Source organism: Aphis gossypii, chromosome 1, assembly GCF_020184175.1.
Source record: "Aphis gossypii isolate Hap1 chromosome 1, ASM2018417v2, whole genome shotgun sequence".
Classification (NCBI taxonomy): Eukaryota; Metazoa; Arthropoda; class Insecta; order Hemiptera; family Aphididae; genus Aphis; species Aphis gossypii.
Window position 1 is genome coordinate 85409253 of NC_065530.1, and position 27074 is coordinate 85436326.

At 29.9% G+C, this 27074-nt stretch overlaps 1 protein-coding gene across 5 annotated transcripts in view; it reads left to right on the forward strand.

The window, feature by feature from the left end:
- The window catches only part of LOC114125438 (serine-rich adhesin for platelets), a 47562-nt gene extending 20907 nt beyond the window's left edge, over positions 1-26655 (forward strand). For 2 of the 5 annotated variants that reach the window (XM_027989115.2, XM_050197229.1), the window contains exons 6-21: positions 9743-9907; positions 10024-10359; positions 11261-11446; positions 11514-11618; positions 12256-12675; positions 13339-13533; positions 13652-13824; positions 17911-17988; positions 18068-18143; positions 19194-19256; positions 22685-22753; positions 22820-22861; positions 22942-23008; positions 23776-23887; positions 24561-24712; positions 25150-26655. In XM_027989115.2, coding sequence (XP_027844916.2) covers positions 9743-9907; positions 10024-10359; positions 11261-11446; positions 11514-11618; positions 12256-12675; positions 13339-13533; positions 13652-13824; positions 17911-17988; positions 18068-18143; positions 19194-19256; positions 22685-22753; positions 22820-22861; positions 22942-23008; positions 23776-23887; positions 24561-24712; positions 25150-25300 — 2390 coding nt within the window. In that variant the 3' untranslated portion in view covers positions 25301-26655. Of the gene's footprint in view, positions 1-9742; positions 9908-10023; positions 10360-11260; positions 11447-11513; positions 11619-12255; positions 12676-13338; positions 13534-13651; positions 13825-17910; positions 17989-18067; positions 18144-19193; positions 19257-22684; positions 22754-22819; positions 22862-22941; positions 23009-23775; positions 23888-24560; positions 24713-24876; positions 25054-25149 lie in introns of those variants that run through there. The other 3 variants (XR_007603144.1, XM_027989276.2, XM_050197230.1) reach the window with 3 other exon arrangements.
- The last annotated feature ends 419 nt before the right edge of the window (positions 26656-27074 follow it).

Consider the following 27074-nt stretch of genomic DNA (forward strand, 5'->3'; position numbering starts at 1 on the left):
ATATATTGTATCGGCTAATAGAGTGTATTATAATATTTTAGGGCTTTATATATTTATACATTAAAATCTGTCCGTTTGCCAATAACCGACGCGCTAGTTGTATATTATATGGTTGTTTGTTCGACGGCGATCGCTCGATTCCTTTATTCGGTGTATACACGTTACACATGACGATAGAATACTATATAAGCAGTCTGCGCCTGGTGCGCCTTGTACCTGTCGGCTGTCACACCCGTTTCGTCCCCGATTTGGGCGTTTGGGGTAGATATCATAATATCATAATGTCGGACGGACCCAGACACATGCCCGCAGTGGATTTATTATACCCTCACACCGGGGTGTGTAAATATATTTTATTTTGTAAACATATTATTGCGATTGACGACTGACGGACGCCGTGTGACCTTATGATATGATATACGTATATTATGTCGGTACAAATGAAAAATGTACCGACGGTATTACTCGGACGATACCGCGTATATTATACCTATGTATTACCATATAATATGTGATATTTTAGTCTGGCGTGCGAACAACCTGTTTGAGTACACACGCGCGTGCAATAGGTATATCATACATGGAGAGACACCGTTAAACATTGCGGCTAGTGTTTATATAGCACATCTTGTGTGTGTGTATACCTATAATAATTGTTATTACTTATTAGTTTTATTGGGTACACACTACGTACACACGCGCACACGTCTTGTTCAGTTTCCGAAGTACGAGCGGTTTTCGTGTTGTCGGGTTATCGGCCGGCGACGACGTCGACCACTACGACCGAGAAAGGACGTGTACGGTGTACAATATATAATAATAATAATGAAAATAATAATATTATTTTATCGGCATCGTTATTATATTATATTATTATATACGATGAGATACGATAATAATAATATAATATACCTAAACGGCGGCGGCCAACCCCCCGCGCACCGCAACCGTAGGTTTTCAACGATGCCGGAGGGGGTAGGAGGGACGGGAGCGCGCGTGATGCGGTTATGAGGTCTTCTCGGTTAGGACGTCCGACATGCCACACGCGGCAGGCAATCCGTCACACGGCACCGGACCGCACGTACGCACACGTCGTCGCCGTCGCCGCGTCCGTCCGATTTTCGGATAGATAATAATATTTCGTATCGTTACTCTCTCGTCGTCGGCACTTCGCTTTTCCGTTTTCGATCTCCTTCATCGCCGTAGGTGACCGCGAAAATTAATTCCGAGTGGATTTCCGCCGACGAGTGATTGGAGTGCATTCGGACGTTGCAGTCGAATCGTATAGAAGTCCACTGTATGCGAATAGGGCCCATCGCCAAAAGTCACACCCGACAGGTATTTTATAGGTACGTACAGAATATTATTAAATTGAAAACGCGTATACTATGCACAAAAAATCATGTTAGTCGGTAAAATTAAATTAATTGTCGTGTATTATAATATTATTATCAGTGCTCGAATTGGTAAGAAATGAGAAGGCGATGGGAAAGTGTAAATATAAATGAATATTTAAATGTCTCAATTCTTATTGATTAGGATATTAGAATAATATAAGGGGGACGTATAAAATACAAATATAAATATATTTTTTTTAAGAAAAAAAACTTTGTCATTCAAGTCAAACATTGAATTTGTTACTGTTTCTAAACCGCTAAACTGCCGCGCGATTCGTGAAAGTACCTAATAGATACTGAAGTCTCGGGTCTTCTTGCAGATATCTGGAAAATCGTAGGAAAAACCATAATTATTATGTCGTTCTCCATCGGGCAAATATCGTAGTATCGATTTCTCGTTTCGGCTTTTGATTTTTATTTTAAAATCGTTCATCAGGAGTCAGGACGGACATCGGCAATAACCACTATGCCGGAGTGTGAGGTGGGTTGGCGGTGAGCCGGTATCGGCGGTGCGGCAGTTTCGATTGATACGCGCGCGCGGTTCTATTTTTAAATTATAATCGGACGCTATATAATGCCGGTCATCATTTCGATCGGTCGCCGTTGGGGCATTGGGCTAAGAGTATTTTTAACGGTCGAAAACACTCTTTAATGTCAACCTACCGGTCTTAACATATTATCATGATGCGATGACGCGTGTACATCACGTATGTATAAGTAGATAAAAATATATAATAGGTAGTAGGTATAATTTGTAGGTAATAGGTATGCGTTTAGCGTGAATATACCTTAATAGAAACTAATAGGCCACTTAAGAGACTTAAAAGTGTTTATTTTAAATTTATTTATTTTGAAACAAAAAAAATTTTGTAGTAGGTACTGAATGTCATTAGTGTCAACATTTCGATTCTTATTTATTTGTATTGTGTATATTAGTCATCTATATTTTTTTTGTAATATAATAAAATTGTGTATTGCATGCTATATAGGCAATAATTTAACTTCACACGTATCGAACATTCGCCGGTCGCTACACAGAGACCATTTTATCGCACTTAATGTATAATATTATATTATTGTTAAACGATGTCCGATGCTATATTAATGTGGTTTTGAAAATTTTGAATTTTGAATTTGGATTTAAATTGGATTTAAGAATAAGAATATTATTTGTAATAAGTTAATTTTTATTAATTTATAAAATTTTTAAATGATTTAAGATATCAAAAACAGCTAATATTACGCATAATATTTCAATTTATAATCATTATTTTTATTTTTTTATATCAACTATTCAACTTTATTGTTAAATTATTATCAACAATATTTACTAGATCGTAAAGTATATTAAAATGTTCTATGCACCGCTATCGGCTCTGCAAAACAAAATTTAAACTTGTATTGTTGCATGTTGAAAAGATAACAAATTAATAGATTGATCTCTTCATAAAACATAATAATTAAAATAAAAAAAACCATGGTGAATAATGGATATTTTCATAGAATCTATTAATTGATAATGTTTAATAATAACAAGCTATTTTTTTTTTGATAATATTATGTATAAGAAAACTGATTTTATTTATAAAATAATTTTTATTCTATAGTATACATTGAGATAGATATCTAAATTTAAAAATAAAATTAAAACTAACTTATTATTAAATATTATAGGATACCAATCACTTATTATTTTGTTTTAATATAAATATTTAATTAATAGATAAAAATACATTAAGCATACCAGAATTTTAATAATTTACAAAACATATTATTATTATTATTTTTTAATGATATAATAAATAATTTAAATGCAGCTTTTAAACAAGATAAATATTAAATACTATTCCTAACTTAACTTTAATTACAATGTTATTTGTATTTGATTTAAATCTAAATAACTAAATGCATGTAAGTTATAAGTACCTATAAAGTTTCTTTAATAATCTAAGCAACCATATTATACAATATGCTGCCTATATAGAAATAGTATAAAAATAATCATTTGGTGATACTAGTTGAGTCCAACTTGAAACTAAAATATTTTACATATATTAATTACCTAGAGTTTATTAAGAATGTTTTATAAATGTAACCATAATAATATGATAAGTTTTATGCTTTATTATTCGCACTAATAATTTTATCTAAACAGATTAACGAAACTACAAAATTTTATAAAGATCTTACTAGAAAGTTAATTATATTAATTTTGTCATTTTTATAATTGAAATGTAATAAAGGTCACTTGCTAAATTGTTACCAACTTTTATTACTACTTAACTAGTAATTTATATAGCCACTAGTTTTAACTTCAGTTGTATTATTTTTTTTTACAGAATAAAAATATATTTCGTACAAATTAACACGTCATATTGTTCCGGAACGGTAAACTTAATAGTTAATTCGTTCCGGCGAGATTTTACTTTCTACGATTTTTTTAAATTCAATTGTGTATTTGAAATTGAATGTGCCCTTCGAATACATTATTATTATTATTATTATTATTTTTTACAGATTTTTCATCCGCATAATTTTTATACTTAAACATCAATTAATATCTAACGTCTTATACTCTAGTGTCTAGTGCTAATATATTATTCAAACTTTAAATTCAAAATTCCAACCATCTATACTTGGCAGCATTTTGTTAAAGTAATTAAACATACACATCAGCACATCGCTATACTATTAAATAATCAGAATTAATTATTAATTAAATTATTGTCATTCACGTTATAAGGTACACTAATTATTACATTATCCGGTTAAAAATTGCATTGTTATTTATGCGCGTTTAATTTAAATTCAAACTACGAGATTAAACACTATCTGTACTTAATATAAAACATACCCGGAAGGTAGATGCGGCTAAATGATTAACAGCAAGTGTCAACGACTATTATGTTATAAGTTGTTGTACTTGGCACCTGAAGTAGAGAGACATAAACCGTTTTACAATCATTAAAATAAATGTTAATGTAATAAAAGCACTTGTAAAAATAATAATAAATATAAGTACCTATGTAGTAATTACTAATTAAATATTATTTGATAAAAATATATAAATGGTACAAAGTGTATACAGCCATATAGGTATAATAACAAATACATTTATAAAATAACAAATGTACACAAATAATTTGTATTTATTTAGTTAAATACTTATATTACCTATCTAATATTTATACTGTTTAATGATAATATGCTAATTGTTAGGACCCGGAAGTTTATGCGGTAAAAATTAAAAAGTACCGAAATGTATGCACTTAAATGCGCTTAAAAACATCGATATATGCGTTGAGATATGCCCTTAATTTAATTTTTAAGTAAAAGTAAAAGATTTTATATTTCCATATGTATAAAAAAATTAAATTAAAATTAAAAAATTTGTAACTGATCTAGCAATTTTTCAATATATTCAGTAAAAACACGTATATGCATTAACTTCTGGATCCTAGTTATTACTTATTAGTACTTATTTACTTATTAATTATTACACTACAGATAGGTATATTAATACAAATTAACAAACAATTAATAAATTGCAATGATACCGCATGCAATTATATTTTTAGTTACCTTAAGACACTTTGCTACTATAAACTACCCCTATATATTGTACTTTTGTATACAACTATACCAAACATGAATATAAATTATAAGGAGAATATCAATTCTTAGAAGTTAACATTTTACTATAATACTATAAAACCTATAAAATATAATTATTAATTTTCTATAAAGTAAAGTTTTGAGTAATTGAGTTACTTTTTTTTAATAACGTAACATTTATTGTATATATTGGGTACTCATTATATTACTTATATGATTTCTTTATTCAGGATTCAAACTTAAAATTTAAAAAAAATAATTAATTTAAGACATAAATTACAATTTTAATATTGTAAATAAATGATATATTATAACATATTTACATTTACAATAATACAATATTAAATTATTGTATTTTGTGATTAACTCTTTTCTATTAATTTCAAAAATGAAATAAATAAATAATAATTACCTAGGTCAATAAATATGTTGAAGTATGAGAAAACAAATTTGGTATATACCTTAGATATATATGTACATGTATAACCATATTTTATTATGTTTTGTTAGTTTATTGTATTGACTAATGATAATTGATAAAACAACCATAATATAATAGTTAATAAAGTATATAGGTACGAATAATAAAGTAGTACCTATACTTAGGTATTATTTAAACAATTTTTGTTTTTATTTGTACCAATAAATTTTTTTGAGTACCTATATCTTAAACTTAAGCTATCAATATCATATTTGTAAGTATAACATCTATAAGACAATATCCTAGTTTACTGATTAAGTGAATGTGTGTAATACGTGCGTTTTAATTTTAACTAAAAATCGTGTCAGTGGTGATAATTCGTGACGGGCCCATTGCCAGACGCTTTTCGTATCGGTAATAATAAATGACATCACGTTTTTCCACCATAAACAAATAGTATATTGTTGTATGAACTTATTTTACTAAATAATAGCGATAGAAGTGTGAGTTTTAGTAGTGTATTTTAATATATCGAAATTTCGATGTGGGTGTAGGCTACAAATTTATACTCATGTCCATAAATCTAGGAATTGTGATTAAAATAACCCTTGAAGGCTATTAGACCCGGACTTTAAGTATTGCCGAAAGTCGTGCCAATTTTTTTCTCAGTGTCTTTAAAAATTTTCTAATTAAAATTAACAAACTAAATAATTTTTTTTAACTTGTGTTATATATTATATTCTGTTTTATACACTAATAACTTAGAGATCGTATAAGTGTAAAGGCATATATTACTGTATTTAAAAATATTAAAATTTAAATATGTATAACTAATATACATTTAACATTTTCTGCTTATGATCAATTAGTCTAGCTGGTTTGACTATTGCGCTCCTGAACCATAACCAATCTGCCAGATTGTGATTTCAATTTTCTCATTTTAATTCACTTTATTTTTATTTTTTATCTTTCGGGAAATTACATAATCTGTATTTCTATGGTACAGTAAATGCTTGCGAATTTAAACGACGTGTACTGTATAGCTCAATTACCATCATATAAATATAAATTATATTTACTTTACTATGTTGGTAGTTAGTATATTCTATCATATTATTTAGTTGTTAATTCTAATATTAATTATTTATCATTGCTTACTTGAAAATTTGGTCAAAAATTACTAGGTTACGCGGCTTTATATCGTATTATTTTTTTATTCGCATGTGTAATGTTTGGTTTTGATACTGTTATAGATATCGAATTAGACACTCCACTCCCGTTTTAAATAACAATAGGTTGTTAGTGGCAAATTATCTTACAACACTCATGCCTTGAATATTATAATATGTTATAGTCTTAAATTGAATAATGCAAACATCTGGGCGAATATTTTGAAAATAAATTATAGACACACATAACTTATAGTCTATAGGTAAGCGGTAGTAGTTACATTATATGGGTGACACACCTAAATCACACGCGCACCGGTCAATTATTTTGTAGTCCGTAACCGTATTTCCGTTGGTCATTTCCTGCGAATAATAAAAAAAATCACCATCATGATAAAAAAACTAATACAAAATATCATCTCGCACACATATAATATTAAACGGTGACCTAAATGTGACGATACTTATATGGGCCATAACTATAACATCGTTTGTTATTTACATTTGTTAGTCACCTTGGTATCTATAAAGGTACCCACGTGTGTTTAAAATACTTTTTTCTAAATTAAAATCTATACCTATATTGTTTATTTCCCTGAAATTATTTTATGTATTAGCAAACAATAATAAGTTATAACAGCATAATATAATATTTCAAAATATTATATTCTTTATTTTTCTCAAATAGATTGTAACAGTAGGTATCTATTTATAGAAAATTACACATTAAATCAATTTATACCCTAAGCATTTATTGTGTTTATCAAAATGATGTATACTACTAAACAAAAAAAAAATACTCATTTTATATTTGTAACTTTTGTTCTGTATAGAAATATTATATGGTATATATTTTAGAGTTTAATGAACTAAAATGTTTTATATAATATTATCCTAAAATTGACCGTGTTTTATGTGTTTAAAATACTTTATATTTCGGTTAACTCATTTGTTGGCTAATAAACAGTGATTTAATTCAGACAAATGGGATTATGAATAGCTGACGTAATTGTTCCTAGGATAGTCTGTGTAAACACTAAATGAAACTTAAAATGGCTAGCTCCAAATTGATTCGTTTCCAACCAAAAAAATAAAACCTTTTTTAACCTTAACCCAAATATATCAGCATTTATATCTGTCAATCTTAATATTTTACTTCCATACATCTTCCAAAATAAAATATACCCATTCAATGTTCAAATTAATTGTTTTCTTTAACTATAATGTTTAATTTATTAATCCAACAATCAACTAAACAAAAGTAGTTACTTGATCAAAAGTAGTTATGCTATTTATGTGTACAAAAACCTCAAGCCACCGCTTTCACTACACCGTGTCATGTAAAATTGAATAATATATTCACCTTGTAAGTAACGCGCTATAAGCATTTTGTTACCTATGTATTAAATAAATAAATAAGCATACAGAATATCAACCCGGTTTTACAGACGTTTCTTAATTTATCTATTTTTTATACACACAAATTTTAATATTTTAATATTGGCCAATAAAAATTATGATCTTGTGCATGAGCTTTTTTTATTGTAACTGAATTACTTTTTTACGCTCCCAAATGTTTGTTACCAAGATCGAAAATTGCAGTTGCGTAACATAATTGATATGGAAATTAGGAAAAAAACCGTCACGTAACAGTTCTTTGACACTACCTATACATATCTGATGTTTTCCCATAATACCTAGATATAATAAGTAATATAAAACGATAACGCATTCGATACGCACATCACTATAACCGTGCGGTGGATATCATTGACATAATCCTCCTATATGAATTTAGAAATTCGTTCTCATCAAATATTGTTAGTTGTTACCGATATTTTAAAAATGTATTTAATTAAATTTAATGGTGTTGTCAAAAAATATTTTTATCTGAGTGTGGTGTGCATCGCCCAGAAAATAAATAGCTAGACATAAACAAAATAAAAAAAACAATTGACGTAATTAAAATTAATACATCAATAGGATTATTTGATTGAAATTTCTAGTAAGTGGTAAACCCCTTAAGTGGTAACTATAATATAAAATGTAATAAATCAACAACACTTTCAAAAATCGTATTTCGTCTTTCTGTAAACGTAGATCTTAAGTTGTAGATTTTTTTTAATTTTGCATAAATCATGTTTCTAGATTTATACATTTTGTTCAGTAGTCGATATCGACGGTATCTATACGACGTTTGTATTAACGTGCAATTATTATTATTTACCTATAATAAAACTAAACACGTTATCATATTATTATTATACGATGTACGAGTGTATGTCTCTTTGATCTCACTGATATCTCTTTTATTGTACCTATTTATCTAGATAAAATAAAAATGTTTTGCAGTCGATAACATTGAAACGTACTTAATAGTTAATTGTACCCTTTATACACACAAGAGGTGAATCATTGAATGGCGTCAATATTGTTATTGTATAAAATGCACGCCTACAGCATATATGTCTGCAGGCGTAATACATTAATGCATTATGAGATTTAAATAACATTAACAATCGCTGTAAAATAACTATCATTGTTATGCTATTAGACAAATAATAATTTTTCTAATGGTATTGATTTAACAATTATTTTAATATAAAGTAACGTGTCGTAATGTTGTTGACAATAATATTCTAGTAGACTACAGTTAGAAAAAGGAAACATTCTTTATAGCGTGAAATTAAAAACCGATATTTGGTTTTTTTTCTTTGTAAAGGTACTTAAAAACAATAAATATTAGTTATTACGTAAAATCAAAAGACAAAAACACAAAACTTACATGACAAAATAAGATGTATTATAATTTAATATATTTATCAATTTTGATGGAATAAACGGTTGCCCCGTATTCTCTCGTAGTCTGCAAACGTAACAACAGTAATGCTATTTATTATGCCTGTCGTGATGTATTATTTTAAATCGTTTGTCATTATAACATCGTAATTTAATAATATTATTTTATTTGCTTTTATTCTAAAAATGATTTAAAACGTTTTATTTTACGGTTAACGTTTGTATTAAATTGTTATTAAAAAGTCAACCATATTTTATTATTCATTCGGGTATTTTATTTCATAGTTTATTATTTTAACTAATTATTTTTGTCATTATATTATTTAATTATTTTTTCGCAGTAAAAAGTGATCAAGTCAGCAACAGCGCAAACCTTTACCAAGAACAAAACGTTACCGATTTGATTACGTCTAGCTACGGCGTGGGTCCTACCGACGACAATGGTAGACCGTTGTTCGGATTGAGAGCTCTCAGGAAAAACAACGCCAATCAATCGTCTGTAAGCGGTGAGTACAGTGCAATATATATATATTTCGCTTCAGTATACCTACGCGTTTCTCAGATCAATGATCTATCTATATTCCTACGTTGTTGTTATTGAGACTTGTCGTTTCTTTTCCAGAGAACGATTCGTTTTCGTCGTCTGCCCGTTGCGAAACTGATTCGCGTGACACTCGGGTTTCTGATCAAAAACAAAGGTCGTTCGGTCTGAAAGCGTTGCAGTCCGAGAACACGTATACGGTGCAAGAGTCTACGAGCACTGTATATCATACAACGTCCGAGCAAAAAGGCGGCGTTGACCAACTGATCACCGACCACAAGGGTAAACCGCTGTTCGGACTTAAAGCGTTGCAGAGCATTGGTAAAAACGAAGAAGAACCTATTTACGACGACATGCCGGAACCGCCGGTATCTCCGCAGCTAAAGGATTTGGTGCTCAAGCATGAAAAACACGCTAGTAAGTTTATTTATAATGGTTAGATATCCTTAGTTCTTCATGTACATACTTCTATACAGAGTAACTGTACTGATATGAGAAATATTATAATTTATAAAATGTCATGGTGTCATAAATTTACGTATTCGCAGTCATTGTGAATTCAAAGTAGGTATTTTATTATATTTTTCAAATCCAAACATTCGATAGTGAATAGTAAATGTTAGGTAAATGCCGTATTTTTGGGTGATGTACGAGTATATCTACATAATATTATAAGTACTGCAATAAGTACATGGTACATTATATTTTTTCATAATTTTCTAAATGTATATTATGAGATTTTAAAACTTATTTTGTCATATTATTATTATATTATTTTGTTAATTTAAACCTCGAAGTACATCAACAAAAACGTGTCAAAATTGGTTGAATCGGGGGAAAATAATTAGAAAGTGGGATATTAAAATGTAATAAGAATGTGTAGTGTACGTCTTAACGATTAAAATATAATTAGAAGGGGTACACATAAATATTTTTAAAAAGAAGATAGATTTCGTTTGCAGCTCAGGCCCCTTAATTTAAGAAATGCACGTCAGTAATACACATTTCATACGCAACTCATAAATAAATATGTATTGGTATGTAGAATAAACAAAAGCATTCTGTTTTTATTATAGCCAAATAGAAAAACATTATTTTATTTGTTAGTTTTATTTTTTTGTATTTTATTTTATATTTTTCAATATTGTGATTGATAATAATTTTATAAATTTCCGGATCATAAAAATCTTTGAAAAAAATATACTTTTTATCACTAGTTATTTGTCAACTTATTACTTCTATTTAATTTAATAAATTTATTATTATTATTTTTTATTTAATTAGTTTTAGTTTAATTATATTTAATGTTCATTTTCAGAAGAGAGTTCCAAATTGGACTCACAGCCTAGACAAAAACCAAAAGCAAAATTCAGAGATAGTTTTATACTTGATACTAAAGATGAGGGTTTGTATTCAACTTTTGAAGAAAATGGATTTTCAGACCCCAATCAAATAACTTCGTTGCGTTCGATTATTAAAAAATCAGAAGATGATCAAAACAATGGTATTTTAAGATATTAAGTGTAATACATTGGTTTTTAATTAATTTAAAATTATTTAAAATGTTTTAGAAACTATAGTTAAAAGTAAAAGTCAATCAACAGTATTTCAGTCAAAGAGTGTTATGCGATCCGATGGATCTGGAAATGTTTCAGTTACACAAGATTTCTTGAAAGGTTAGTACCTCCGTATGATCATATTATAATATATTTAAGACTTATTTTTTTAATTGCGTAGTTTTATTAAATTGATTTTGCAATTAAACTATTGTGAGAAATGGCGAATTTATATTATACATTATGTTATGTAACAATGACACGTGATTGAGCGTTAGGCTAGGTGAAAATAAAACAAAATAATTCAAATTGGACTTCTTCCAAAACGTAATTAAAACACGAAAAAACTCGAAGCACTTCAAAAGCCGTTATTTGTGTATAGCAACAGCAAGTGTTAAGACTACTATATTACGTTCAACTTAGTGCATCATATATTTTTAAATGAAACCTTCTTGGGACTGTGTCTTGAATATTGGCCTAGTTTTTAGTTTTCTAATATTTTCGTACACATGGCCCATAGTATTTTTTCTTTTTATCATAGCTTTTATAATTTTTCAAATTTCACAAATACAATGGGAACATAAAGTGATTTTATCAGGTATCTAATTTTTTTCAGACTTCATTATAATTTAATTTTTGAATATTAGGTAAATTTTAAACGATTATTAGAAATATATATAATTAGAATTTATAATATAATTCTAGTTTATAATGTAAAATCAAAATAGATATTAACATAATATTTGACTTGTTATAGGTGAATTGTCTTCTGTGAATGACCAAGAACCATCAGGAAAACTTACTCGGGGACATTATACCTATCAAAACCCAGATAGTTCAGATGCCAAAAAGGGCATTGCTAAAGTCACTACAGCTACTACAGCTATTGGAAAAGATACTGGTCCCCAAATTACTGAAATTACTGAAGAACTTAATGAATCTGATCGTGTTGATGGAAACAAAGTAGTAAAAAGAAGCCGAACCAATGACAAATTTGAAACTATCCAAAAGAGGTTTAGCCAAGAAAGTTTTAATGACAGCAGGCGTTCATCAAAAGAATTAAATGGACATGAAAAAACTGAAGAATCACCACAGTCGGCACAGTCCACTCCAAGATCAAGTTTGGTGCGTGGAGATTCAATCAAGGCACTTCAACATAAATTTCAACAAGCCACTGGTAATTTATTATCTATTATAGGTCTACAGTAACAAAGTTACAGTAAATGTTTCTTTTTTTAGGTTATTTTTAAAATTTTTAAACATACACTACAATATTTTAATGTATCATTTCAGTATAATTCTTATCAATATTATATCCATTTTAATTATTCCGTGGTAATTCAATTGATAGATACTAAATGTATTTTTGCATAATTGAATGTTATAGTTTAATGTCAATTTTGATTTTTGATCTCTTGTAAAATGTAAAAAAGGTTATTTAGTACCTATCTTTTATTAGACAATTAATAATTAATTACCTATTAAATCTTCAAACATAGTTAGGTATATTATAGTTTATCATAATATTTTGAAAAATAATCTCTTTGTAAGTTTAAAATCATATGTTAAACTATATTGGCCATTTTTCAATTAAAAGTTATTATTGATACAATTATACTAAAGAATAAACTTTAAAAAAAAAGAATATAAATATTTACCTTTGGCTTTAATGAAAACAAAGAAAAACATATTAACCAATAATGTTTTTCAGTGATTTTTGTCTTTTGGTAAAATAATATTATGTTTTAAGTATAGGATGAATATTATTGATATTATTGTATAGATAATAGATATATCAGTATATGCTGTATAATATTTAATTAACAATTTAATATTTCAGTTTCATCTAGTTTGAAACAGAACAGAACTGCTAAATCTGATTTGTCTAATGGCTCACGACAAGTTGAAGAAAAAACAGTAACTACTAAAGTGAATACATCTAAAAACAGTGGAACTGCTACATCCTTCCTTGATAATAATTCAAGAGTGACCGGTGTACAAGATGTTTTAACTAGAATGCGAAATGCAGATTTAGGTAAATAATGATTAAAATAAATATATATAATATTATGAATGCAAGTATTAAATATTTGAATACTTTGAAAGTGAAATGTTTATGCTAATTTGTAATTTATTTTTTTCAAATATTATAGTTGTTGAAAGTGGTGATACCAATGAAGACACTGAAGCTCGTGCATTACTCAACAAGTTTTTAGGTGCATCAGTCATTCTTCATGGAATGGAACAAGGAAATAAATCTCCTGCTTCAGTTACTACTACAAGTAGCGCTGCACTTGTTAACCAAGTAGAAAAACAAAGAGCACAGGTACAACAATAATATAAATTAAAATAAAATCTAATAACTTAAAATTAGAAACTATCATAATATTCGTTTGTACTATTTGTTAGATATTTCTTGATAGATTGATAGATTGATAAATATCAGTGTAATAAGTTATAAATACCTTACAAAAATATTATACAAATCTTTTAATTTCATGAATGGGTTCTATATATTATAGCATTTTGTATAAAAAATATACATTATTATTATTTATTCAACTACCTATGTATTACTATGAACTAGTAGTGGCATACAATTTTTCATCTGTGGAATAAGAAAAAATTTTAGTAGTTGCATCACTCATTATAATTCTATAACAAATTTGACATTTTGAAATTTCACGCTTTAGGTATTACAATAAAAATAACTTTTCATAATTATATAAAAACAACTACTTTAATACTTTAAAATTTAAATTAAGCCAACTTACATAAGTAAACCCTATCATTAAATACAGAATACCTTTAAGCTACCATCCTTTTAATTTGTAGTTATCCAAACATTAATTTTTTCCAATACAGTTGAGGAAATCTAAATTTGTTTATAACTTCATCAATATTAATTTGTATGTCATTTTCATAAGAAATCAACATCAATCAAACTCTCCAACTTTTGTTGAAATATTGCTGATCTAAGGCTAATATTTTGATAAATTTAACCTAGATGAACATAGTTTATCTCAGAAACAAGAAAAAAATTAATAGCATTGTAACTATTATAGGTACCTATAAAACTCTTTTTCTGGTAAAGGCTGAAATTGTTCATAATGTTTTGTAAGCACAATATATATTTGGAAATATAAAATTTTTCATTACTCGTTTGTTCTTAACCAATAGGTACCCACTACCCATGGCGAAGTAAATTTTCATGAACATTTTCAAAAAGTTGTAAATTATGATAATTTTATAATTTCTCATCAATTAAATCCTTTGTTGTTATACAGTTGGTAATAGTATTTCTAACCTTCATATTCATATTTAAAACTATGTACTTACTTCTATTACCCATTTACCAATTTTAATATTATTCTATTGAACATAATAATATATTAATATTATATTATATAGCAAATACAAAATACAAAAAAACTATATATTTATATAAATCAGTAGGTATATAATATTTATCTTGGTAATAAATGTGTATTTTTATCTATTATTAAAAATATTGTATTCTTACACAAGTAAAAATGTTGAGTCTTGAATGCATAAATGTTTTGATAAAATTATTGTGTTAAGAAAAATACATTAAACTAAAATTTTCAGAAAATTTCAATGAAAAAAACAATTTTCAATTAAAAAATTTCAAGCTTACATCTTTCCCCACCATCTCATTTTAGCTCTGAGACAATTATTATTGTTCTACAAAAACTCGTTTGCATCACCATTGGTAGAAACAGTGACAAAAAAACTAAAAATAGTATTCAATAAATTTAACATATTATCTGATATTACTATATAGAGTAGTAAATTCAGACTAATACCATTTATTGTTCTGTGCTAATACTAAACTTGGTTAAAGATATCAAGCTAAAACTTAAACACAATGACTGGTGAGTCGACAATACAATTAGCTGCAAGTTAAAAATATTTTATATTATTATTATAAGAAATATATGTGCAACTAGAACGCAAATCATTGGGGAGTGGGAAATAAACATATATATATTGTCATGAACAAAAAATAAAAATAAATGTAGGTGTTTTATGAAAAGTTTTGTTTACAACTAATTTTTGTTATCTTGATTAGTTTTTACTTTTTAGTACATTTGCCATTTCAGTTTTAATTTACTAAAATATACTAATGGTATAATAACTCTAAATAAACTGCATACATTTTTAACAAAATTTATCTCGTTTCTCTGTATCCAATAAATATTAAAATCTCACTGAATAATTAATAGTTCTTTTTATGTATTTAATACTATAAAAAAAAAATTATTTTATAGTATTTATATGTCAGAAAACATTTAACGGTTGTGTTGATAGTCATTTCACAATCGTAGTATTTTACATATGTTAAAAATAACTTCATCTTCCATATTTCGTCTTAATGGTGTTATAATTTGTTACTTAAAAATAATTATTTCATAAAGCTATAATTGTTTATCTTAAAATTGAAATCATTCTGTATTGAATTAGTTTACAAAAATGTTGGATGTTGTTTTCTTATTCAATAGGTGTATTGTATATTTTAAAAAAGTGAGAAAGCTTTATTTAAATTTATTTTTAAATAGTTTATAGATGAAAAATAAATTATCTACCATCATAAATCATAGTTAGCCATTATCAATAATTAAAAATATATTTTACATGATTTTCTATATCTAATCCGTATAAGTACTTATTTGTGTTTATTTATGTTGCCATAATTTTAAAAAAAGTGTTAGATATATGAAAATGATTGTGGGTGGGACAATGTTATTTTTTAATATTTTATAAAAATTTGGTCATTTCGTTTTTGATAAAATATATTTTTTCTGAAATAAATATATTTTCCATATAATGTTTATTTAAGTCAATAAAAATTTAAAACAATGCATGTGTTTTTGTTCTGGTTAATTTCTTAGTTTTACGTAGTTATTTTATTATAGTCGTAATGTTTTTACATTTAAATATCAAAATGACGATTAGGATAAACGTAAAACAAAACAAAACGTTTACTATAGGTCTATATATAATATATATATTACACGTATAGGTAATATATTATAAACAATGTTGTAAGAATAGTGTAATCTATTATTTAAGAACTGTTCGCTACTAAATTACGTCACATACTCATATACATTATTATATATATATATATATCAATAACGTACGTATTATAAATTTATAAATACAGAGAATATTTCAATTGCTTTGTATGTTTGTTTACGGCGTAAATGCGCCATGGCGCTTATTTGTTTCCCCTGCCGGTTCGCGACATTTTCGGAAATTTGTATATTATAATATTTTGTTATCAACGATAAAGGCGGCTATTTAGGCAGTTACCACCTGTCCGTTTCGTTCGCGATAAATAAGTATAGCAAAATATGATGGTAAAAAATCGACGTCTTTGTTTGGACCGCACATAATACAACGGTCAATAATAGTATGACTACTCTACTAACTGTTAATTTCCCTACCCGTTGGACAACGCATTTTGGCTTTGCGCGTTTCACGACGAAAATAATATTTGAAGGCAAATCCTATTTTGGTCAGCGCGGTGGTTCGCTCGACGTCGAATGCTCCGTTGGCCACGCAGTTCAGTTTATACTTGGCTACGCGCGCAACTATTTCTGTGTATATTGAGTGTGTTCGTGTCGCCGACAAAAAAATCGTTTTTATTTTTTCTCATCTAATCATATTTCTCACATTCGACTATTAGTTTTGCGTTCAGTAGGTACCTATACGTCAAAGAGAGTGCAGTTCGTCCGTAGTCAATCGATTTTTATTGTTTTACATTTTGGTTATACTTATTAGTGTAGGTTGTAATATAGGTATACGATTTCGGGTACGTCGTTTGGCTGATTAGTCTGATCGAGTGTATAATATAGGTAATGAATAAAATTTAATAAGATAAATTTCAAATGTCTGACCGTAAAAAAATTGTGTTATTGTACAGGAAAGCGTAGGTTATAATTTTAAGGTAGGTAGTTTTATACTTTTATTTAAAAGTCTCGCCATGAACACGAATCGTGGGAACGCGTTTTGTTCTACAGTGTGGTCTGTTTTCAGAATGTCAATATTTCCACTCTGAATGTAAGGGATGTTGTTTTTGTTATTTTCGTATTTATTTTCAATAGGCAATATAGGTAGTAACACACACGGAAAACCCAAAATCTTGATTCCATGAATATTATTAGGCCAACGTTTGGCCGTGTCCCAGCAAATAAAACACGTTGCCAACTATTTTTACAAGTGAATTCATAAATTTGTATTTATGTGTATTGTGCACGAGGGTCCTTATTTAGATTGACACCTGTTAACACAATATTGACCGGTTAAATAGAACGAAGGCTATTATTGTGTGTACATTACAATACCATATGGACACAATACTATTTACCATTCGTTTTTTTTTCAGAAATCTCCTGTGATTAGGAAGAACCTAAACGAACAAGAACTCGATAATATTTGGGACGAAAAACAATTACAAATTTTGGTTAGTATCATATTATTATCAGTATAACAGTATAGATAATTTACTCGTTCGTTTATTTAACAAATGTTTAATTATTTAGTTGGAATCTTGCCCAGATTACGATCAAAGGAGAAAAATCAGAGCCAGGTTAAGGCAAATCATGGCAGAACATAAAGGTAACTTAACTGAATTATACAATTTAATTAATTACGGAATTGTCCTTTAGGTTACAAGTATAATAGTAATAATTTTAATCATATGTAGGTATACACAATTATAATATATTAATTATTTTATTTCATGAAATTTAGCGTAATAATATATGTTTTATTATACAAAAAAAAAAATTTTCATCTTAAAATCAAAACGAATAATTTCAACTGAGCTATACTATATTTAACTTTTTTATGATTACAGTAAAATATTTATGATTTAACTTTAAGATACCTAAAAATGAGTTAACAATTTTAATAAGAAAATAATGGTTTAAGGTACCTCATTTTTTTTATTCTTATTATCAAAATTAAATTAGTTTTTTTACATCTCTCAAGAAACAAAAATTAAAATAATAATTGCTCAAAATACTTTTACTTATGTTATTGATAACTGTGCGTTATATATAAATATAACATATAAGATCAACGTAATATTAATAATAATAGTATTATAATAGTAAAATCGTTTGAATACAAAATATTGTAATAGATATAATATAGTATAGACATGTCACTGTAAATAATAAACGTATAGTGTTATTAGGTAGCTACTATATTTATACCACCAAAATTTTACGTAAACAAGTATGTCATCTAATTTAAACACATTGTAGTACTATACTACCATGTCGTCGTATAAAAGCTACGTTAATATAAATGCGTATAATATGTATACATATTTACTATATTCTATTATATATTTTTAATCGTCCACTTTATTTTTCTTAAAACGAATTCCACTGGAATTCTGAGATTAGATTCTGGCATCATTTCATATGGTAACTTAAATTCGGCATATATTTGATATTTTTATGTTGGCTCGCTTAAGTCTATAAAACCAGGACATTTGTAATATTATATTGTATTATTAACTATTTCGACGGTTGTTGATTTTTTGATTAAATCATACATTTATCGTGTAATAAGTACTAGTATGTTTGCTAAACCGTGGTTTGTGTTGTTTTCATAACTGAGAGTGATGAATATTATTCTTGTTTAATGTAATTTCAGCGTGTACGGATGTCGTCGCCCAGGCTGGCCTTACAGACAACACTACGAGCAACGAAAAAAACGGTGAGTTATTGAAGCCTATGTGTAATTTAAATGTAAAACCTATCGCGACCGCGGTCGATGATTCGGGGACGGAGTCGGGCGAGGAAGTAAACCAAAAGATATTGGTGCAAGTGCAAGGGGCTTTGGCCAACCTAGAGAGCGCGTTACCGGCTTTGGACCCGCTCAGGCGTTCGTCAGTCGTCGAACTGCTTACGAAATTGCAGACCAGCTTGAAGCTGTCGTCCAATGATCAGACCGGAAAACCGACACCGCCGCCCCGGAAGTGCTGGAACCGTAAGACTGCAGTAGGACGACAAGACCGACACACGGTCGGCGTATCGTCTGAGGAACTGCAGGACGCCAGGCGATGGCTGGAGGAGAACGGATATGGCGAAAACAATAGAACTGCCGCGCCTACAGCACCCGTGGCGGCAGAGTCTGCGCGTAATACGCCGCGGAGCTACGAAGTGGCTGCCCCCAAGACATTCAGACCTGTCAAATTCGTACCACCACCACCTAAGCGCACTAATCACTTGGCCGAAGACTGCGTCATACCGGAACCGTCGAGACATGCTCTGCAAAACTGTAACTCTTTCTCATTTCCTCCGGCACAGCAAGTGGTCGTCGAAGACTTGGACTGCAAGAGGCGTAAGACTTCCACGACGACGACGATATCGCTTCGCGATTCGTCCGAATCGTCTGCGGGTGGGTCGTCGTCTCCGTCGTCTTCTTCCGGTGATGATGACGATGACGACGATGGCCGCAGATCCGTTTCGTCGGCACAGCGATTGCTGCAGATCGCTTCCAACGATCATTGTCGCAAGTTCCGGTTGCAGGGTAAGCGCGTGAAATTGAAACGCGGTGCGGCCGGCGAGCGGGGACGGTCGTCCGGAGACGACGATGAATACCGGCCGCGACGTGTCCCTCAAATCAAAGAACCTCCACCGGTGACTACCTCTGGCGGCGGAGTGCCCTTGTTCGAACCCAAAACGGCTAACGACAAGAAATATTTGGCCCTGTTGCGACAACAGGCCGAGGCGGACGAAAAAGCAGCAACGGCTTCGGCTTATAACCCGTTGCAGGGCAAACTACAGGGTAACTGGGGCAACCGCTTCGGTCGGATTAAGACAACGTTCGAAAGGAAGATCGGCAGTGGCGGTGGCGGTGTGATGACCACCGCTTCGGCCGCCGTGTCACCAAACAGGAACGTGGCGAAAACTTTTTGGCACGACATTTGCAAATGTCCGTCAGACGATAGCATTGCTTATTATCGAACCAAGAAATTCACATCTTTCAAGCCCGACACCGCCCCCGCTGCCGTCGCTACCGGCAAGTGGTCCGGAGAGAATCGCGGTTTTTCACACGGTGCCCGGTCCGCGTTCAAGCCGGTTCAGCAGCAACAACTCAAGCAACAGCAGTTCGTGCCACTGAAGCCGGTCCCAAAGTTAGAGACGTCGTTATTAGAGCCTCCCCGAATTGTCCCTTACCCGAAAAATTTGCCTTTGTACAACAGTTCGGTGACCACGGCCCATAGGCCGTTCGTGTATTCGGACGCGTCTGATGACCCGGTGAGTCCTCCAACACCACACTACGAATGCGCCCCACAACCGGCCACTGTGGTCAGCCGGGTCATGGGCAGCCCTCAGACGGCCACTATAGTCAAGAGCAAACAGAGGTCCGACCGTATCGGTGGCGGACCATCACCGTCGTCATATCCGGCGCTGTCGTCGTCATATCCGTCTTCGTCGTCGTTGTTAAAAACGATCCCGGCGCCGGTCCGTCAATCATTTCCGGCTTCATCGTCGGTTAAATCGATTTCGGCGCATCACAACAATAATTCACTGCAGTCTTCCAATACCGCTCCCAAACCGCCGACCAGAAGCCCACGAGTGGTGACGCAGCAACGGTCGCCCACCAACTCACCGGTGCGCATGCCGTCCGTCCTGCAAAAGTCCGAGTCCTGGCACCAGATGATCGTGGGCCAGAGCAGGGCGGCTGCCCGGTCGCCTCTCCCTCACATACCCGCGGCCATGCCGCTCAGGCACGCGTCCGCCCCGTACGAGGGTTACATGCACTGCAAACGGGAGATCGCTCAAAAGCAAGACATCGTCCGGCAACACTTACACCCCGGCACGGAGTCCGTGTCCTCCGGCAGGCGCGCGTCCCCGAAACTGGTGAAGCTCAACGACGACATTGACAAAGTGGACGACACGTTCGAAAGCCTCTTCAAAGAGGCCACCAGACCGTCCAAATAGCTCTGGCCCGTCGTTTCTATACATACACGATCGTCACCGTTACAATAATATACCGCCAGTCTGCCCACCCCAACTATCCCACCCACCAACCCCTACATGGACAAACACCCTCTCTACCGTATATATTATTATTATATTATGATGTGTCTATAAATTTTAGTTTTTTTTTCGTGATATATTTTGCATTTCGTTTTTATTCTTATTATTCTATATACGATAATTATTTTAATTAATTTATACGGCATGATGAGTGCACTGTATAATATAATATTATGTTTGCGCATTTTTTTTCTAGTCACAACAATAATACTATATTATTACGTTATGTATTTAATAATATTCTAAACTATGTTTCCTAATCGCGTATATCGTTTAACATGTATTTCTTTAATATATATATATATTATACACACATACACACACACACACACACTTTTGTACTGCATTTTGAGGATATCCGAGGAGCGAGTGGATAACATTAAATCGAAGAGTGTCTATTCATCTGTAGCTATTCTTCGTGTCTATGTGCGCACTGCGTTGAACACCAATAAGTACGTTCTTGTGGTCGTGTAGTCGTTTTCTTTGTGTGTTTTTTCGAACAGAAAAATAATAAAAATATTTTCGCATGTTAACTCCACATAACAATATAATACACAATAGTATTATATAGTGATTGATGTTTTGTGCGTTTTAAATACAATAGCAATATTAATAATATGCTAAAAATCGTTTAATCATGTAATTTACAAGAATATAGCCTGTACCTATTTTGTGTGTACTTGCGTTGTTAAATCCGCTCGCTCGATTGTCCCCTATAGTGTGTACATATATAACCGATCGCAGTCAAACGACGCGACTATTGCTTTTTACTAGCACTACTGACGCATGTTTTTTTTTTCTTGTTTTCATAATATGTTTTGTGTTAGAACTTGATTAATTGAACTGTTTCACTGTATACTAATTATAATATTTTAAACTCGCTCCCATCAAAACGTTTGATGATTTATTTTTTTAATGTTATTGTGTTACTATTTTTATATTTTAATATATAATGCATAATATATACACATGTATACGTATGCACAATTCGCAGCATTGTACTATATATTGTAAATTGTTTATAGCATTTTTTGTGTGTGACGTTGAATTTTACTTAATTATTTTACTACAACTTTTTGTTTACTTTTGTTTTAGAAGTTACCGAGTCGAATTCGACGAGTGTGTCCAGCAAAACCGAAAATGGATCGTATGTAAAAACTGAAGGTATGATAACAATCAATTTAAATTATTTTATTGAACATAAGTATTTATATTGTTTTTGGTTTTTAGTGCATACTAGGACAACAACTTCTAGTAACCGTTTGACTAAAGGTAAATTGTTTTATTTTTATCGTTATTTTTAAATTTTGTCGGAAAGAGTGCAACTAATAATTTAAAATTTATGTTTACAGCAAATAGCGTTAGTTCTTCACCGTTTGCCAAGTTCCAGCAACTCGAACGCCAGAACTCGGCTCCAAAGTAAGTAATTTGAATTTAAATCGCAGATTTAAAAAATTAAGATTAATTGTAAAAAGACTCTTCAAAACCGCCGTCTATCGGATTATTATTATTTCAAATACTAACATTAAACTAAACGCAACTTGATTTATTAAATTATATATAGTCAGAAAGACTGATTATAAATATCGATATACTTTATAGCTTCATAATAATAATAATATTACATGTTCTTGATTACTTTATTTAACTCTAATTTGGTTCTGGTTGTCGGGTAAAAATTTTAATTTCATGTGGGAAATTGGTATACCTAATCTTAAAATAAAAATCTTATAATATTGTTTTTAAATATAAAAATAAAATTATAAAATTATTACTGTAGGGATGAGTTATGAATTATGATTAAATGTTAATTAAAATTTAAAAGTCATACTTTAAACAATGTTCAATATTTTAATATTCGATAATTTATTGTAGGTAACGTGTTTAGTTGTAGGTATATTTAATATATTTGTGATATAATCGGGAAACAATAATTACTTTTTTCTTAAATAAAATAAAAAAATAAATTGTGATCATCTTAAAATATAATTATAGGTACAGGTAATTGATTTTTGTCATACAAATAACATTGTACATTCTATCGAATATTTTATGCATAATTGTTTATACAATATATACAATGTATAAACTTTTTTTAATGTTAACTTCGGCATGTCATGCTTGAATGAATGTTCTACAGTAACATATAATATAATGGTAACATATTCGGGGCGTTTTGCTTATAGCTCACAAACGCGTCCTTGCTATAAATTCACCGATCCCGCCCTGGCGCGGAGCGCTTCGTCAATCAAAGATCGCCTACTCAACTGGGTTAAAGCTCAGACAAAGGAATATAAGGTATACATTTTTATTGTTTTCGTTTTATCAGATTAGGCCACATACGCCTACTATATTACAATATATATATATATAATACACATCTTATATATTATAATATAGTATAAAACTATATAATATTATGCTATAGTATAGTATAACATAATATGATGTCACGACGGTGTTATTTTGTATAATATTATGTACACGACCTGTGCATAATATATTATAAATTATAATATCAAAGATCTGTTAAGAAAATAATAAATAGTGTACAGCATTACTAATAATTAGTATAATATATTATATTATACATAATATTGCATATAATATCCTAAACCTAACAACGCATATATGGCTTATATTTATTAATTATCATCAATCATCATGTATCTATAATGGATAAATGATAAATATTATTTCAACGATTAACGAACGGTGCATGTAAAAATTAATCATTTTTTTTTTATTTTATTCAATTATGAATTTAATTGTTTATTTTAATTTTACTTTACCGCATTGTTTGGGATGTCATATGAGTATATGACTTAACAAAATACACATAATCAATATACTTATTATATTTAAGCTTCACGTTTAGTTTGCGTTTTTCAACCAATATTACGATTAGATGCGTTGGATCTGACGCGATCATACAATAATATATTATTATTTTGTGTTGTATGACATTTAGAACCTCCAAGTAACTAATTTCTCGACGTGTTGGAGTGATGGTCTCGCGTTCTGCGCCCTCATCCATCATTTTTACCCGGAAGCATTCGACTACGATAAACTAACACCCGAAAAGCGAAGAGAAAACTTCGAAATTGCATTCAAAGTAGCTGAGTAAGTCGTATTATTTTTTTTTTTGTTAATATAAAAACATAGTAAATAGGTTATGTAAGTATGTAGCTGAAAAACTTGCACGCTATAATTGTGTTTTTTTTTTTGTAACGTATATTGATTTTACATTTGCAATAATGTATTTTATTTTCTGTAAACGATAATAGAAGATAAAATCTGCAGCGATTTCGATTAGCTTTATAATATAATAAATACCCGTATCGGCTGGAATAATATAGTTTCACCGCTGCAACAATACGTATATATTGCTTCCTGACGAGCGTTTGATAAAACTATCGAAAAGCTTTTCGTTGCAAAGACGTCGAATACGAATATTGAATGATGTGAGCGGTCTAGACTATATACCTATGCACATATTTTCATCTATCCAAATCATTTGCCGTACGGTTTTTTTTTAAAAAAAATTATTTGCTTCTCAGGGACGAAGCAGGTATCGCGCCTCTGCTCGACGTCGAAGACATGGTCGTCATGCGGAAACCCGACTGGAAGTGCGTGTTCACGTACGTACAGACGTTCTACCGACGATTCCACAACGACCCAAGATCCGTCAAACCTACGTACTTCGAATGACGGCAACGCGTCTTGTTTTATCGTTCAGCTACGTTCTCGAATGCAGTTCGCTAAAAAATTATTACTATTTTATTGTTTTTACATGAATTTTGTTAAAAAAAAAAAAAAAATTATTTTAAATCGTCTCGTACCCCTTTATATTTTGTTGATTTGTCTCTGTTCTCGATTTATCAACGGATATAGGAACGATTCGTACCTATATAATATTTATATATGTTACATGTTACATTTTTATTTTATTTTCTGTAAGTACGTTATTGTCGTACTTATCGATTTAAAAGTGGGTTTGATTTTCGGCTCAACCTACATATTTTAACTATTTTTAGATTACTAACTACTTAGTACCTATATTTATTGTTTTTACTCATACCCTCGATTCTTCCCTACTAATTATACAAAAATTGCTCCCGCAATCGTTATAAAATATTTCCACGTTTGCTCCGGTTAAATGCTAAAAATGATGAATGAGGCCTGTAGGTGATATTATATTTTATCTTAGTTTATATAATTATTAAGTTATTATTATCATAGACAATGATATATAATATATTTATATGTATATAGTGTATACACATTGTACTCGAGTGTCGTTACAACAATAATATTATCTAATATTATTATTTTAAAATTTTAATCCCCCCCTTAAATTGTATGTGGAATTGTGAACCACAAGCTATACGTTAGTCGTGGTTTTGATTTTCACTTTTCCTCAGTTACTGTGGAGTTATATACATTTTCTCATAACCCTTTCGAATAATTCGGTATGTTGTAAGAATATTTTTATACGTCCGATTTCTCATTTCCGTCGTTTTAATTATTATGGTTAAAATAATTACAAAATCAAAACCTAACGCAAAATGATAATATTAAAATAATATTAATTATTTGTTTTTGTTCAAATGACAGTCGTTTATATATATATTTGTATACATTTATACGTAAAATAAATATTATTGTATATTATATTAAGTGAATTGATTAACAAGACTAATCTTGATGATAATATTATATACGCTGAACAACACATATTATACCTAATTTCCTATATTAAACATTTTTAACTATATCTTATTATTATATTATATATTTTTTGTACATACAATAAACGTTTTATGTATTATTTTCAAATGAGCTATATAATTATTAAACTAATATTATATAATATAAAATATAATAATATTACCTGTTTAACACCTTTTTATGCGCCTTTACGTTTACCTTTAAGTAAATATATTTTTTACTTTATATTTTCTATGTTTTATCATATTGTGTATATATATTTATATATATTACATAGTACGGTATGAGGTATAATATGATGCCTAACTAAAATATACACAACTATATTATTATTATTTTGTTATACTATATTTTATATCTACCCTATTTATTATTTTTTATATGATTCGTCAGTGAATAATAATATACTATTTCCAAATTTGCAAATTCCAATAATTAATAAAACAAAAAAAAAGGAATAGTAATTACCTATTATAACGTTAGATTTTCATTTATGTTTTAATATATTTTAAGGTTTATTATAATAAAACAATAATCGTGAAAAATTACATTTTTAATTTTAATGATGTAATTCAATAGGCAGCGATTTGAGAATTCAACTGTATAGTTCGACTCAACAGTTGAATCATTAAGTTGATTCAACTTCATTTGCAGTTTTTGAGTTCGTAAATTTTATAAAAAATGAAAAATTGTGTACCTATGTGGCTATGTGTATCGTTGTGATAATAACACTAATTAATCATCAAATAATATT